The sequence below is a fragment of the Phoenix dactylifera genome, chromosome 16 (assembly GCF_009389715.1).
Source record: "Phoenix dactylifera cultivar Barhee BC4 chromosome 16, palm_55x_up_171113_PBpolish2nd_filt_p, whole genome shotgun sequence".
In the NCBI taxonomy this organism is placed as follows: domain Eukaryota; kingdom Viridiplantae; phylum Streptophyta; class Magnoliopsida; order Arecales; family Arecaceae; genus Phoenix; species Phoenix dactylifera.
In genome coordinates this window covers 1,707,200-1,723,022 of record NC_052407.1, presented here as the reverse complement: position 1 = coordinate 1,723,022, position 15,823 = coordinate 1,707,200, and the positions used below count along the sequence as shown (strand labels likewise).

The following is a 15,823-nucleotide window of genomic DNA, read 5'->3' as shown; positions in this document are numbered from 1 at the left end:
GGACAACTGGAGACTTCTTGCAATGGAGGTAAGGATTTTCCTTGTGGTGGCAATAAGGGGGGATCGGAGCTCGCGTGCCAAATGGCACAGGTGAATAGTGAACTTCATTTTCAAGCTCTGAACCAACTGAAAGCTTCTGCCAAGGGTGTGAGTCCCAGTGATTTGATTACTGCTAATGAATCTGTAATTGGTGGTGGAGGGAACTCGAAGGCTAGAGGTGGCAACGACCCTGGGGGTGTGGGCGGTGCCGTTGAGCAGTGTGCATCATGAGAGCCCTCTTTTGGAATTGCCGTGGCGCGGGGAAGCCCTCTTTTGCCCCAGCTTTTCATAGGTTAGTGCACCTGCACAAACCGGAGATATGTGTTTTGTTCGAGATCTGGTTATCCGGGTTGAGTCTGCAGAAGGTGAGAAGGGTACTTCCGAGGTCATGGGGGTTCTATGTAGTGGAATCTCAGGGATTGTCAGGAGGTATTATTGTGACTTGGGTATAGGGTGGTTGTAAAATTGATGTCTTCAATGTTTGCAACCAAGAGGTGATCATAGTGATCTCAGAGGAAGATTGCAGACCGTGGGTTCTTGCAGCTGTGTATGCTAGCACAAAATTTATGGAACGGAGGGCTCTGTGGGAGGAGGCATCTCAGCTTATCAGTCAGGGCTATCCTATGTTGGTGGCAGGGGACTTTAATTGCATTGTTGATCCCCATGAAAAGATGGGGGGGAGGGCCTTTACTTACAAGAGGGAGATTAGGGAGTTTCAGGATTTCATCATGGCGAATGGTTTGATTGACTTGGGCTTCTCGGGGCCAAAGTTCACATGGTGTAATAACCAGTAGGGGCAGGCTCGGGTCTGGGAGAGACTGGATAGAGTCTATGCCACAGCCGGATGGGTCCAGTGTTTTCCTAATCATCATGTTCGCCATTTGCCAAGGATTGCGTCTGATCACAGTTCCTTACTGGTTTGTACTGATACACTTGTTTCGATTTATTCTCCCTTTAGATTTGAGAAGTTCTGGTTATGTTACCCACAGTCTTGGGAGATAGTGAGGGAGGCATGGGGTGTCCCGGTCAGAGGGGATGCTATGTATCGGGTGTCACGCAGGTTGGAGTTAACAAAGAGAAGGTTGAGGAGATGGAACCATGAGGAAGTGGGGAACATATTCAGGAGGATTGAGGAGTCTGAGGATGCCATTGTTAGATTACAGTCCCAGGAGGTAGAGGGAGGGGGCTTGGAGGATGAGGAGATGGGGGAGCTTAGGTCACTTCTATCATTACATGACTCTCTTCTGAGGCAGCAGGAGATTTTCTGGAGACAGAAATCAAGGGTACAGTAGATTCAGGAGGGGGATCGGAATACCAGATTCTTCCATCAGGCAGCGGTGATCAGGAGGCATCGGAATAGGATCAGGGCTATTAGGGATGAGGCTGGGCAGTTAGTGGAGGACCCCGACATGATCCAGAGAGTGTTGGAGGGGTTTTTTAGGGCCAGGTGGTCTGAACAGTCAGGCAGTGGGAGTTCAGAGGGTTTTGTGCTGCTCTCGGCACGTGTGGCAGAGGAGGATACTGCAGCGCTGATCAAGCCGGTATCGGAGAGGAAGGTTCGGGAGGTGATGTGGTCCCTCGAGGGGGACAAGGCGCTGGGGCTGGATGGTTTTCCACCATTGTTCTTTCAGAGGTACTGGCTGATAGTAGGACAGGATGTGACGGCAGCCATACAGCAGTATTTTAGCACAACCGTGATGTCTACAGATTGGCAGAGGACCTTGATCACTCTTATACCGAAGCGACAGGACGCCTTCGAGCCTAGTCACTTCCGTCCGATTAGCTTATGTACTACCATGTACAAGGTGACGGCGAAGTTACTAGCAGTTAGACTGAGGGATATTCTTCCGAGGATTATCAGCCCGGAGCAGGAGGCTTTTGTGGGAGGTCGGAGCATTTCTGATAATGTTCTTATCGCTCAGGAGTTTATGTTTGATCTTCGTAGGGCATCGAGTAGGATAAGCTCGATGGGGATCAAACTTGACATGGAGAGGGCCTACGATAGGATGAGATGGGATTTTGTATAGCAGTCTCTGCAGGAATTTGGCTTTCATGAGACATGGATCAGATGGGTGATGGGGTGTGTCAGAGCTCCTTCCTTCGCCATCTTGGTGAATGGGACACCATCCCGATTTTTCGAGTCTTCCGAGGGATTACGTCAGGGTTGCCCTCTATCTCCATTACTTTTTATTATATGTGCAGATGCACTCTCCAGAGCTCTTAGGCAGGCAGTGAGCACCCAGGAGCTGGAGGTAGAGTTGGGCAACGGGCCGTGCCGGGCCGGGCCGGCCCAGGCCCCCCGGGCCAAAACTCTAAACGGGCCGTGCCTGGCACGGCCCGCTTATGAAGCGGGCCGTGCCTGGCACGGCCCGTGAGGCACGGAAGGCAAGCCCGGCCCGGCCCCCGGCCCCTCTATTGGTGGGCCGGGCCGGGCACGGCACGGCACGGGCCGTGCCAGGCACGGCCCGTAACGGGCGGTAACGGGCCGTGCCAGGCACGGCCCGCAACGTCTCCAGACGGGCCGTGCCTGGCACGGCCCGTCTGGAGAGGGGGGAAGAAAATAGCCGTTTCCAACGGCTATTTTCGGGAAAAAGACGGTTTTGCCCCTCCCAACAGTCCTATAACGGCTGAATTGAGGGGTATTTTGGGAAAAATTTTTTTTTGGGCTTCTATAAATAGCCCATTCCTCCCTCATTCTCACCACACCAAACCTCTCATTCTCTCCTTCTCTACTGCTATTATTTCTCTCTTCTAAAGTGCTCTTCTAGCAATTTAATTTTTAGTTTGTTCAAGTGCTACACAAGAGGAGGTTCCTGTTGAGAAGAGAAGGTCGCTTCTGTTGAGAGCACAAGAGGAAGCTCGGAATCTCGGCGCTGCCTCTGCCCTCCGACCCTCTACTCAATTCCTCCTTGCGGTTAGTTTTTATTTTTTGAATTAATCATAGATATGTCATCTTTTGAGGAAAGTCAGTTTGGCATTCCTGTTTCTGAGGGGGAAGAAACTAATCCCCAACCCCCTGTTCCTAGTTCCTCTAGAACTGGTGAACCGAGTGAAGGTCAAACCTCTTCTCGTAAGAGGACTAGTACTGTATGGAATGAATTTGATAGAGTTATGGTTGAGGGAGTCTGGAAAGCTAAATGTAAAAAATGTGCCAAACTTTATAGTTGTAGTAGTAGTGGGGGAACAGGGCATTTAAAAAGACATCAAGAGAGTCATAGGATGCATGATTCTCATGCTCAAACTCAAAGTAGCCTTAATATACAAGGGGGATTACTTGTAGGTAATTTTGCATATAATCATGAAAATCAAAGAAAAGCACTTGTAAAATGGATAGTCAAGGATGAATTACCTTTTAGTTTATGTGAATCTTTTAATTTTGAAGAATATGTTCAATTAAACCTACAACCTGCTTACAAAAGAACTAGTAGGCGTACATTTAGAAGAGTAGCTATGACCAATTTTTTAGCAATGAAACAAAATTTAATTGAAACACTTTCTACTTTAAATGTAAAAATTTCATTAACTTCTGATATTTGGTCAGCATCTGTAGGTAGTAATTCTTTTATTGCCATTACTGCTCATTATATTGATAATGATTGGCAATTAAATAAACGTATTCTTGCTTTTCGTGCTTTTGATTTTCCACATTCTGGGCAACAAATTTCAAATATAATTTATCAAACTGCATGTTCATATAATATTAATGATAAAATTATGTCTATTACTTTTGATAATGCATCTAATAATAATTCTGCTGTTGTATTATTAAGAGACTCATTGCATCCCATATTAGATGGAAATTTACTGCATATTAGATGTGCATGTCATATCTTAAATCTTTCTGTTCAAGCTGGCATGGGCATGATTCAAGATGTGATTTCAAAAATTAGAAATGCAGTTTCTTTTATTCATGCTTCTAGATCAAGACTTCAAGAATTTAAGAAATTATGCATAAATCATGGTAAACGTTTTAAAAAATTTAAACTTGATGTAATTACTCGTTGGAACTCCACATATAGCATGATACATGATGCATACCCATATAAAAATTTATTAAGTGCATATATTAATGATCGTGGATTAGGATTTACATTGACTGAAACTGATTGGAATAAAAAAAAAATTTTGGAAGATTTTTTGCTTAGTTTTTATAATGCTACCAATGTTCTTTCTGGTATTTATTACCCTACTTCATGTTCATTTTTACAACAAGCATATATAATTAGTCAAAAATTTGCAGAACATAGATATGATGATGTTTTAATGCCTATTATTCACCTAATGGAATCTAAATGGAATGAGTATTGGGACAGGATATATCCTATGCATAACTTAGCTGCTGTATTTGATCCTAGAGTTAAATTAAATGGCGTGCTAATTTTACTTGATGCATACGCTGAAAATATGAATCAAGATGCTGAATCTGCTAAAGATGAGGTAAGACAACTTCTTTATGATATTTATGCTATATATGATGAAAAAATTCGTGGATCTAGAACACAAATACAAACCTCTATTCCTCCTTTTAGTAGTTCTCGTTCGTCATCTATTTTTTCATTCATTGCACAGAGAAGACACACACATGCTTCAAGTTCCTCTTCATCTTCTTCATCTTTAAGTAGTGAACTAGAATTTTATTTACGAAATGATCTTCAGTCTGCATATGATGAAAATCAAATAGAGAATCTAGATGTATTATCTTGGTGGAAGAGTGTTAGAAATCAATATCCTGTTATGTCTGCAATTGCACGCGATATTTTAGCTGTGCCGATGTCCACGGTAGCATCGGAATCCGCTTTTAGTGCAGGTCGGCGTGTTCTTGACGAAAAGAGAAGTAGGATGACGGGCGAAACGGTGGAGATGCTTCTCTGCTTCAAGGATTGGCTGGATGCTGAGGCAAGACTTCAAGATAAAGGTGGACATAATACAACATCCTCTGATGATGATGATACAAACACTACTGAAGACTGAAGACTGAAGACTGAAGACTGAAGAGTGAATACTGATTCACTGAATCACTGATGATTAGTAAGATTTCTTAATTTTTTATAATTGTACATTTTTATTGTATTCTGGAGGTCAGACCAAGGTCCAAACCTCGGCCCTTTCTTAGTTTCTTATTGTATTCTAGAATCTAGAGGTCAGACCAAGGTCCAAACCTCCCTTCATGTACCATTTTGATTGAAATTAATAAACTGGTAGGGGTCTATGCCAAACCCCCCACCATTAAGGTGGCTTTATATTCATAAATCAAGATTTCTTAGTGTTCATAATTTATTAATGTATTAAAAAAATTTTATCGGGCCGAGCCGGGCCCAGGCCCGGACCGTGCCAGGCCCGCGTGCCAGCCCGGCCCAGGCCCTTATGGGCCGTGCCGTGCTGGCACGCGGGCCGTGCCGTGCTTGGCCCGCGTGCCTAGACCGGGCCGTGCCGGCCCAGGCCCGAAGCGGGCCGTGCCTGGCACGGCCCGCTGGCCAGGATTCGCTAGCCCAGCACGGCCCTATCAAAGGGGCCGTGCCAGGCACGGCCCGTCACTGTAGCTGGCGGGCCGTGCCAGGCACGGCCCGCTTCGTGCCGTGCCGTGCCGGGCCGTGGGCGGCCCGGCCCAGTGCCCATCTCTAGCTGGAGGTCTATAGGCCTGTGCCGGACGCTTCACCGACTTCCCACCTGCTGTTTGCCGATGATTGTCTACTTCTAGCTCGGTCTACGAGGCAGGATGCACGAGTTATACAGAGGATTCTTCGGGACTATTGTTCGGTGTCTGGTCAATGGGTCAACTTATCCAAGTTAGCAATATGTTTTAGCCCGAAGATCAGATTGGCTGCGAAGACTTCCATATTGGAGATTTTGGGAGTGGGAGAACAGGAGGGTATGTTGAGGTACTTGGGTGTGCCGCTTTCTAGTCAGCAGTTACGCAGTAGGGATTGTTCCTTTCTTGAGCTCAGTATTAAGCACAGGTTGGAGGGCTGGCAGATACACTCACTTTTCATGATGGGTAGGGTTACCTTGGTGCGGTTAGTTCTCTCTTCGATCCCCATTTATTTACTATCCAATTCTCCCATTCCAGTAGCGACTGTGCGGAATCTTGAGCAGATCTTCAGGAACTTTATCTGGGGGAGGAATGGAGGTAGAGGGGGTATTCATCTGATGGTGTGGGAGGCTGTATGTCAGCCGACCAGGTGTGGAGGGTTAGGGGTTCAGTCCCTAGTGGCGAGACGGGAGGTCTTACTGGCACGACATGCCGCTAGAGTAGTGCTAGAGCCGGATGGTATGTGGTCTGCCTTGATGAGGGCCGAGTACGGTGCTCTAGTGCCTGGGATTCGTGGCGGTCGCCGCCACTCACCGGTATGGAGGGAGATTTGTGCTAGAGCAGGGTTGGTGCTTCCGGCGATCAGATGGGCCATTGGTGATGGGCGGTCCATAGATGTGCTGGAGGATAGCTGGGTGACAGAGCAGCCGATTAGTAGGTTGCCGGTGACGGTGGACACGGCGAGGATAGCTGGTCTCAGGGTCAGAGATTTGATGGAGCCGGAGAGAGGTCGATGGAGAGAGGAGCTGATTCAGGAGGTGTTTGGGGTGCAGCTGGTAGAGATGGTCCTGGCCCTACCAGTTCTTGCCTGGGAGAGGCTAGACAGACTAGTCTGGGTGCCGACAGGGAGGTCGCAGGTGCGCGCCAGGGATATTCAGCAGTTGATGAGCTGTGAGCCAGGTCGGCAGATTGAGGGGGGATGGATTTGGAGGATGCGGATTCACCCGCGTGTGGCGCTTTTCATCTGGAAGGTGGCATGGGGCTGGTTACCGACCAGGAGCTTGTTAGCACGACGTAGGATGAGGATCACTCAGGGGTGCGAGGTGTGCATAGATACTGAGGAGACTATTGATCATGTCCTACTGCAGTGTCCCAGAGCCAGGGAGATCTGGAGGAGATCACCGAACCTATTGCCCCACTCAGTCGAGTCGGTACAGGATTTGATTCATTGGTTGAGGGTTTCCATGCGGAAGCCTAGTACTGCTGATGCAGGGATTCGCTGGGCATACTTGGCTTACTCTATTTGGGTGGACAGGAATGTTGGCTCGTTTGAGGGCAGGAGATTACCACCGAGGATGGTGGTGGACAGAGCGATTCGTCATGCGAGGGAGATCACCACAGCTACCGCGAGGTTCTCTTCTGGGATGGTCGGAGACATCTGGGGTACTTCTTCCGCTGTCACAGCGCCCAGGTTCGTCCTTGTTTCTTGGTTACCCCCACCTCCTGGTTATCTCAAAGTGAACTTCGATGGTAGCATGTCGGTAGACGGAGTGTCCGGAGGCGTTGGTTTTGTGATCAGAGACCATCTCGGGAGGATGATAGCAGCTGGTGGTCGTCGTACGCCGGGACTTACTGCGGTTGGGACGGAGCTGCGGGCAGCTTGGGAAGGGATATCCTTTGCCAGGCAGATACTGGGTGCTGAGCGGTTATGCCTTGAGGGGGACTCCTCTGTGGTGATTGACTGGGTTCGAGGATTGGATAGATATGGTGATGGCCATCCTCTTATCCGCAATACTCGTAGGTTGGCTCAGGAGTTGAGCGATTTTCATGCTTTACACGTTTTTCGGGAAGCAAACAGCGCAGCTGATTGGGTTGTCTCTTATGTGGCCCGACACTTCGGAGAGATCCTTTGGACATTGGTAGGAGGGATACCCCCTACTCTGTACTCTTTTCTTTCTTCTGATATGGCTGGATGTACTCATATTAGAGCTATATGAAATGCCGCTTTTACCAAAAAAAAAAAAAAAGTGCTGTCGAGACTTATCCATACGGCGGCCGATAAAAAGATGCAGGGATTTTGGTGCCCTTTTCCACAAAAGAACATTAAAAAAAACAAAGAGTATGGAATTAATATCCGGTTCCTACTAGGACGTGGCTACATGTCAAGCAAACGCTGCTAAATTGGGATTAAAGATTCCATTGAAGTCTTTCCAAAGGTTAACATTAACAAAAGGTATATATATGCCCACGTAAGAGAAAATGATACGGGTTACAATTAATTATTCTCATTCTATGACCACCTTGGCGCCACCCTTCCAGAACAACATGAGAGCCGTGAGGGTGACTGGGTTAAACATCAAATTAGATTAGTTCATCCATTCACTCATTCGGGTATATTTAAGCATAATACGAACGTTACGTAACAAAAAAGATGTCCTAGATTGAGTTGTCTTTAATGGACACGAGAGTTTCTTTGTATCTAAATCGATCTGTTCAAACATTTAGGCTCCCTCGAACTCCATTTCCTGGACCGTTGTGACCAAACGATAATTCCCTCCGGCGAATTTTGTCATGGGGGTGGGAACTGAAGCTGAAATTGGAGGATCCATTTTAAGGAGGCTTTCTTGGTTGGATGCAAAGTTGGACACCAATATCTTGCGGATGATGAAAAGAAAATACAACAAACAACTACCACCACCAATATTGAGGATGAAAGAATAAATAATCCAAGTATCGGTAAGGATCGTGTCTGAGGTTCGATCCCACGTAACATAATTAGTGCGAGGTAAAAATATTGATATACATGATCGAGTTTGAAACTTAATAATTTAAGATTTTAGAAAAAAAATTGGATTTGACATGTATACCAAATCCCTTTGGTAAAAGGACTCTCTTGTCTCTTTGATAAGTGGTATAAGCTCTTGGAGAGTATCACTAATTTTGCACGGAACTTGAAGTGGAGTAATGGATTTGAGACAAGCGCGTTGTGCTTGAAAAGTGAGCTCTTGAAGGAGGAGTAATCAGGATGAAGCTTGATAGGAAAGTAATGGATTGAACTTAAGAAGTTGAAATCGACTCGCACAGGAAGGGGGGAGATTATTGAGGATCATTAAGGTTTAAGTCTTATATAAAATAATTAGTAAGAGGTAGAATTGGTATAATTAATCTCATAAGATTATGAAAAACTTCTTTTTCACAAGATCATAGCTCATGTACACCTCTGGCTTTTGTGGGAACTGTTTGTGAATATCTGTTAGGCATCCAAACAAGATAGATATGGACAAGCGCCTCTGACCCATGGGATGAAATGGTCAGGCATTACACGTACAACTAGGATGATATAGAAATCCCATGATTCGGTTACTGTTATCATAAAAACATTATACTGAAATTGCAAGACTATTGCGTATCTTCATATATTGTTGTCATTGCAATTTGTTTACCACCTCCATCAAAGTTTTGCCTGTGTGGTCTTTTGGGTGGGAATATTAAATGCCATGTTGTTTGGTAGATGTCTTCCTCACACACACACACACACACACACACACACATATATATATATATATATTATATATTCAGGATTTGGCAAGGATGTTTTATTATTGTTTGATTGCATTTATAAACTAAGTAGGAGCCTGCCTAACCACCAACCTCTCCTAAATGACTGCTCTTGAAAACTTAAAGTAAAAAAAAAAAAAAAGGCTTAGATGTTAGGTTTCCTATATCTTATTATTAAAGAAGAAGGAAGCATGGACCTAAGAAGTTGAAAGAGTTCAAGAGATTAGGAAGGTTAAATAGTAGGGTAATTGGGAGGTTGGTATGGGCCAACTAGCAACTACGTGGTAGGGCTCGTTTGGTTCGCAGAAAAAGGAGGGGGGAAAGTGTGGTCAACGGAAAAGTAATGAAATGCCTCTTGTTTGGTTGGAGTTTTCAAAGGAGAGAGATGGAAAAGTTGTATTCCCATGGGAATATGATTCCCACATTTCATGGGAAAGTCTTTCCCATGAGAAACATGGAAAAGTTACTTTCCCATGAGGTGAGAATCACTCCTTTTTTATTTTATCCCAAAAAGACCCTTCAGCATTAAAGAAGAATTAAAGAGGCATTAAAGACCTAATTTTTATTAAGGGCATAATAGGAATTATACTTAACTTTTTTAGGAAAGTGGATGGTCAACCAAACATAAGCACTTTAGAAATTTGTCACTTTCTCATGGTTAACCAAACATGCCAAAAGTACTTTCCTAGGTATTCTCTTCCTAGGAATATAATTCCCAGGAATCATATTCCTAGGAGGGAAAATACTTCCCACGAACCAAACGAGCCCATAGTGTCTATATTTCCAAGGGCACTACTTTAAGTATCTTGGCTGCAAGAAGGCGACCAAACACTGCCTATCCCCAGCAAGCCAAACTATTGGAACCTCATGTCCAACTTAATTACTATTTCGACTTTAAACAGCTCATAAGAACAATACCTATTAGGAACATTCCTATTGGTAGGAAAAAAAAAAGAAAAAAAAAACAATCAGATCGAAAGACTGAAATGGTAGAAAAGGAATTCTATGATTTCAATTAATTTGGTCTCGTGTAATTTATTAATTAGAAAAGCTGTTTGCCCCCCTGCTTATTTTGATGAGGGAAAGGTTTTTTCTACCCTTTTCCAAGGTTGGGTAAAGTATGGATGCTTGAAATCTTTAAATCGAACTTGTATGGAGTTTATTCAATTCCTAATGTATAAATAATTTAAAACAATTTTTCGATACTTGGTGGGAGACTATAAGAGCCCGGGGTATGTGTAACACAGAATTTTTTGTTAAAAACAAAAATCAAGGAAAGAAAAGGTTACCTAGCTAAAATGTATAACTTCCTATATTTTGTTTACTAAAACTTGATAGATTTAGATGTAATAAGAATATTACAAATGACTTATTTATCTATTTTGCTTGAGATTTCTTTATAACTAGAGACCTTCTTCTGAGCTATAAATGCAGTCTTTTGTTTATGTAGATATATAATGACAGACAAAATGAACAGATTTTGGTTGACAAAAAAAAAAGAAAATTGATATGTAATTTAATAAATAAATAAATTTCTTTATTTTATTTTTAGAAGTTATTTTAGTATTTTAATTTTTTTTCTTTCTTAAGAACACTCCCACCCCGGAGGAAGTAAGGCACTTCAAAGGTAAAAGATATTTAGGACTTGGTGACGACTTCATGTGGCTCCTGAATTTGCGTGATACTTTTTGTCTAAACTCTAGAAATCTCAGATGTGACATTCTTTGAAAAAAAACGTCAAATGTGTCATCAAAGGGTAATTGATGTGTCCAAACGTCATACACAACCTTATAGACCGATGTAGTATTTCTATTCCAGTTCAACCAGTCACCTATCTTCTGGAACTTATATTTCTCAGTAACTAAAATTATTTATTTTCTGTGCAAAATAAGTCATAGTAGCTTATTTCTGTGGGCCTGAGTTATATGCACCAAAAGACCTCCCCATCAAACAAGGTGGTATTTACTCCTCAAAATTAAAAGAAAGGAGGAAATGAGATACTTCAATGCGTGCATAAAAGAGGAGAAAAGAGAGTGCCCAAAACTTTTAGCCGGGATAAAGACTGTATATTTCGCACCAAAAAAAAGTTCACTTATCTACTCATGATTTTTTCTTTAATTGGATGATGCAACGATCAATTTTAAAATCGGTGTAGATAGACAAAAATAAAAATTTAAGTACTTTGAGATTAGTATAAGATACAATGGTGGATGCCACGAAAAAAATACAACCCAAACCTTTTAGGCCGAGGCTAAAAGATCGCAAGAACAGATACGTAAAAGTTGCCCTTGCAATTATAAGGCCATCATTGTTGCTTTCGCTAGCAAATTTGGCCCACTTTTGCCGACGTAATTCTACGGGACTCGCACGAGTTCAGCTGCGCACCTAAAAGCGACGAATGATTGGCTGACACCTCGTCAATGGCCCACCCCAACCACCGAAAGTTCAATTGCATGCTTCCGTGTCGAGGTCAATGTAAGGTTAAACTCGTAAGTGGGGCATAGCATACCGCAACTCTAAATTACTAGATCAATAAATATCTAGATAGATATACCTTATCAACAGCAAAACAAGACTAAATGTCGGCCACCAAGTTTTAATATATGGTTCCATTTATCCCTGTGCTAAATATCATATCTCCCTCCCCCTCCGGCCAAAGAGACAACCAAAGCAAACGCCATCGTCCGTATCCTCTCCCTATCCCATGTACATTTTTGTAATCCCACAGCTCAGAGTCTCGTGGATTTTTCTAATCCCTCGCCTCACGCAAGATTGCTGTCAGTCTCCATTTCTATTCGGTTGTCATCCATTAAGTCAATGCACGCGCCACACCCGGCCCCATGTGGACTCCAAAACTTCCCCTCTTCATGCACTATTAGTTGGCCCCTCCCCTTCCCTTCCCTTCCCCAACCTAAAACTCCCTAACTGTAGATCCCTACTGTGTGTGCAAAGGGATTGATAGATACTCATTCAATCTTTTCCTAGCTAGCTATTTGGAGTTGGCTTTTGTTTGGAGAAAAAAAGGAGAAAGAAAAAAATGGTGTTCGCCGGAGGAAGTGGCGGCGCCACCAGTGGACTAGCAGCAGATGTATTTAGGTTGGCGGTGCAGGTGGTTCGGGGTCGATGGTTCATGTTCTTTGCGTCGTTCCTGATCATGGCGGCCTCCGGCGCCACCTACATATTCAGCATCTACTCCGGCGACATCAAGACCTCCCTGGGATACGACCAATCGACACTCAACACCCTGTCCTTCTTCAAGGACCTCGGCGCTAACGTCGGCATCTTGTCCGGCCTCATCAACGAGGTCACCCCTCCCTGGGTCGTCCTCTCCATGGGCGCCGGCATGAACCTCTTCGGCTACCTCATGATCTACCTCTCCATCACCGGCCGAATCGCGCGCCCCGCCGTCTGGCAGATGTACCTTTACATATGTATCGGGGCCAATTCGCAGTCCTTCGCCAACACCGGCTCGCTCGTCACCAGTGTCAAGAACTTCCCGGAGAGCCGCGGGATCGTGCTCGGCCTCCTCAAGGGCTTCGTCGGCCTCAGCGGCGCCATCTTCAACCAGCTCTACTTCGCCATCTACGGCGACGACTCCAAGTCCCTCGTCCTCCTCATCGCGTGGCTCCCCGCCGCCATCTCCATCGTCTTCGTCCACACCATCCGGATCATGGAGGCGGCAAGCGTGCCCTACAAAACCTCCAAGCCCTTCTACTGCTTCCTTTACATCTCCATCGCCCTCGCCACCCTCCTCATGGTCCTCATCGTTGTCGAACGGCAAGTGGTCACCTTCTCTCGCTCCGAGTACGTCATCGCCGCTGCCATCGTCCTCCTCCTCCTCTTCCTCCCTCTCGCAGTTGTCATCAAAGAAGAGCTCAAGATCTTCAGGAAAAAGAAGCAAGCCCTCGCAAACCCTCCGCCTCTCTCTGTAACCGTCGAAAGACCGGCGATTACTGAAGCGCAGCCGCCGGAGCCGAAACAAGTCCCAGCCACCACCCCGACCATCATTCCGACGACGACTACCGCCGCCACTACGTCTCCTAAGAAGAAATCAGCCCTATCTCGTGTCATCAACACCCTCAAGTCTCCGGAGCGCGGCGAGGACTACTCCATCCTCCAAGCGCTCTTCAGCATCGACATGGCAGTCCTCTTCTTGGCCACCATTTGCGGAGTCGGCGGCACCTTGACGGCGATCGACAACATGGGCCAGATTGGGCAGTCGTTGGGCTACCCGAAACGGAGCATCAGCACCTTCGTATCTCTCATAAGCATATGGAATTATGCCGGCAGGGTCACCGCCGGGTTCGTCTCCGAGATCGTTCATGCCAAATATAAATTTCCCCGGCCTCTCGCGCTCACTCTCGTCCTCCTCCTCTCCTGCGTTGGCCACCTCCTCATCGCCTTCGGCGTGTCACAATCTCTTTACCTCGCATCGGTGATCATCGGCTTCTGCTTCGGAGCTCAGTGGCCATTACTCTTCGCTATCATCTCTGAGATCTTCGGTCTCAAGTACTACTCCACTCTGTACAACTTTGGCGGCGTGGCGAGCCCAATTGGATCGTATATACTGAACGTGAGGATCACCGGGCATTTGTACGACAGGGAGACGGACAAGCAGAGCAATGGACTAGTGAGGACTAAAGGCAAGGACTTGACTTGCATTGGAGTCGAGTGTTTTAAGCTTTCTTTCATTATTATCACGGCAGCGACCGTGCTTGGAGCTCTTGTTTCACTGATATTGGTATGGAGGACGAGAAATTTCTACAAGGGCGATATATATGCGAGGTATCGGGCGGCGGCAGCCGAGACCGAGAATGAGGCGGCCATGGGGACTGCTATTGTCACAGGGAAAGAGGGGGAGGAGGACAAGCCTATTTCCTCTGAGGAGGTTGTGGCAAATAGGGATGAGAACAAAAGTTAAAACCAAAGAGCGGGGGTTTGTTATTCGTCCTGCTTTGACTTGTATTGGTATTGGGCCACTGATGTTTAGACAGGCTACCATAGCTGCTGACTGAATGGTTTTCTATACAAGGCAACACTTGAAGCGTTTTCTTTAAGTGAACCATGCAAATGATTTTTACTTGTTTGACTAGCTTTTTGTTTCTGATTTGAATGGCTATACTCATATAGATATGGCATTAGAAGCCGGTGTACCAAAAAAAAATAAAAATTTATATTAGTACTGAGAAATTTTCTTGTAAGACTTTTTTTTTTTTTTTTTTCTTTCTAGTTCCAGTGTAAGGCCAATAATGCAGCATACAAAGTTGCTGAGCCCTTATAGTTTGGATAGATGCAATCATGCAGCGTGTGGGTCCGCAAGAGTTCCATCTCTTGCGCCTTGAGTGGCGTGGGTTTGTCTTTATTCTTATGTTTTGATATAGGTTTGGACTGTAGGTTCAAGACCAGGATCTGCGACCCATACTATATAAAATGGGCCACCTGACGATTCTTCACGGGGTCAAGATCCAACCAGGCTGGATTCTGGCAGAAGCCAGAGAGTTTTGGAGAGTCTGTTTCCATCGTCCCAGTCGATATATAGTTGTTCATAAATGATAAAGGACTATTACTGTATACGTACGGCTCTTCCATTACCTGTTCGACCTGACCTTCACACAGGGAATGGAGAAATAAATACAGCGGTGCAGCAGTTAGGGTGATAGGTACAGATGGATAAGGATCAAGACGGCAGATCGAGACTTAACAAATTCTCACGGTTCTCACAGTTCAATCCGTTCCGATCTCTGAACTCAGGGGTGCATGGAACGGAATCAAAGGTGCGGTCCCCGCTCTAAACTGTGGAAGGATTTTGTTGGAAGGTGACTCGGGTACAATGATTACTTGAATTTTTAGTTACAGGAGACGGGGGCTATGGTTGCTGTTGCTTGAAATTGGATTCGGGGACGACCGATCAGCCGAGAAGGAGGAGCTCCGGCGAACACTAGCGGGCGGCGATCCGTCGGCGGACGGCGTCTTCTGGGGAACCTGCAAAAAGTCGGTGGCCGAGATTTCTGGCGCCGGCCCTCCGATGCCTAAGTCAGAGGGGGGCAAGCGTATATGAGGAGAAATAATGTGTGTCCAGAGTTCTTGCCTTACAGCCCCCTCTAAGGTGGAGGGGTTCTCCTTTTATAGAGGGACGCTGGGTTACCTGTGATGCGATGGGGCGAGGTTGCCGTACGACTGAACACGTCGCATGAATTAGTACACGATGAAGTGAATTAATGCCTTACCGTAGGGGATGAGGTCGGAATCAGGGAGTTATCCGGCCGACTGGATGTAGCCGAGCTGATTTGCCGTGGAGGACTGGAGATCCGTAGATAACAGGTGCCATGCGCATTAATTGTTGAGTAAGCCGGAGATACGCATTGATTGTGGAGTAAGCCGGAGGTACGCATTAATTGTGGAGTAAGCCGGAGGTACGCATTAATTGTGGAGTAAGCCGGAGATCTGCAGAGGCCACGCGCATTAAATGCTAGGGGC

The 15,823-nt window shown here is 45.5% G+C and overlaps 1 protein-coding gene across 1 annotated transcript; it reads left to right on the top strand.

Annotated features, from left to right (window-relative positions):
* The first annotated feature begins 11,898 nt into the window (after positions 1-11,898).
* On the top strand, positions 11,899-14,547 carry LOC103710167 (uncharacterized membrane protein YMR155W-like). The gene has a single exon (XM_008795786.4). It carries the CDS (start codon positions 12,384-12,386, stop codon positions 14,265-14,267), a length of 1,884 nt encoding a protein of 627 aa, XP_008794008.2. The 5' UTR covers positions 11,899-12,383; the 3' UTR covers positions 14,268-14,547.
* The last annotated feature ends 1,276 nt before the right edge of the window (positions 14,548-15,823 follow it).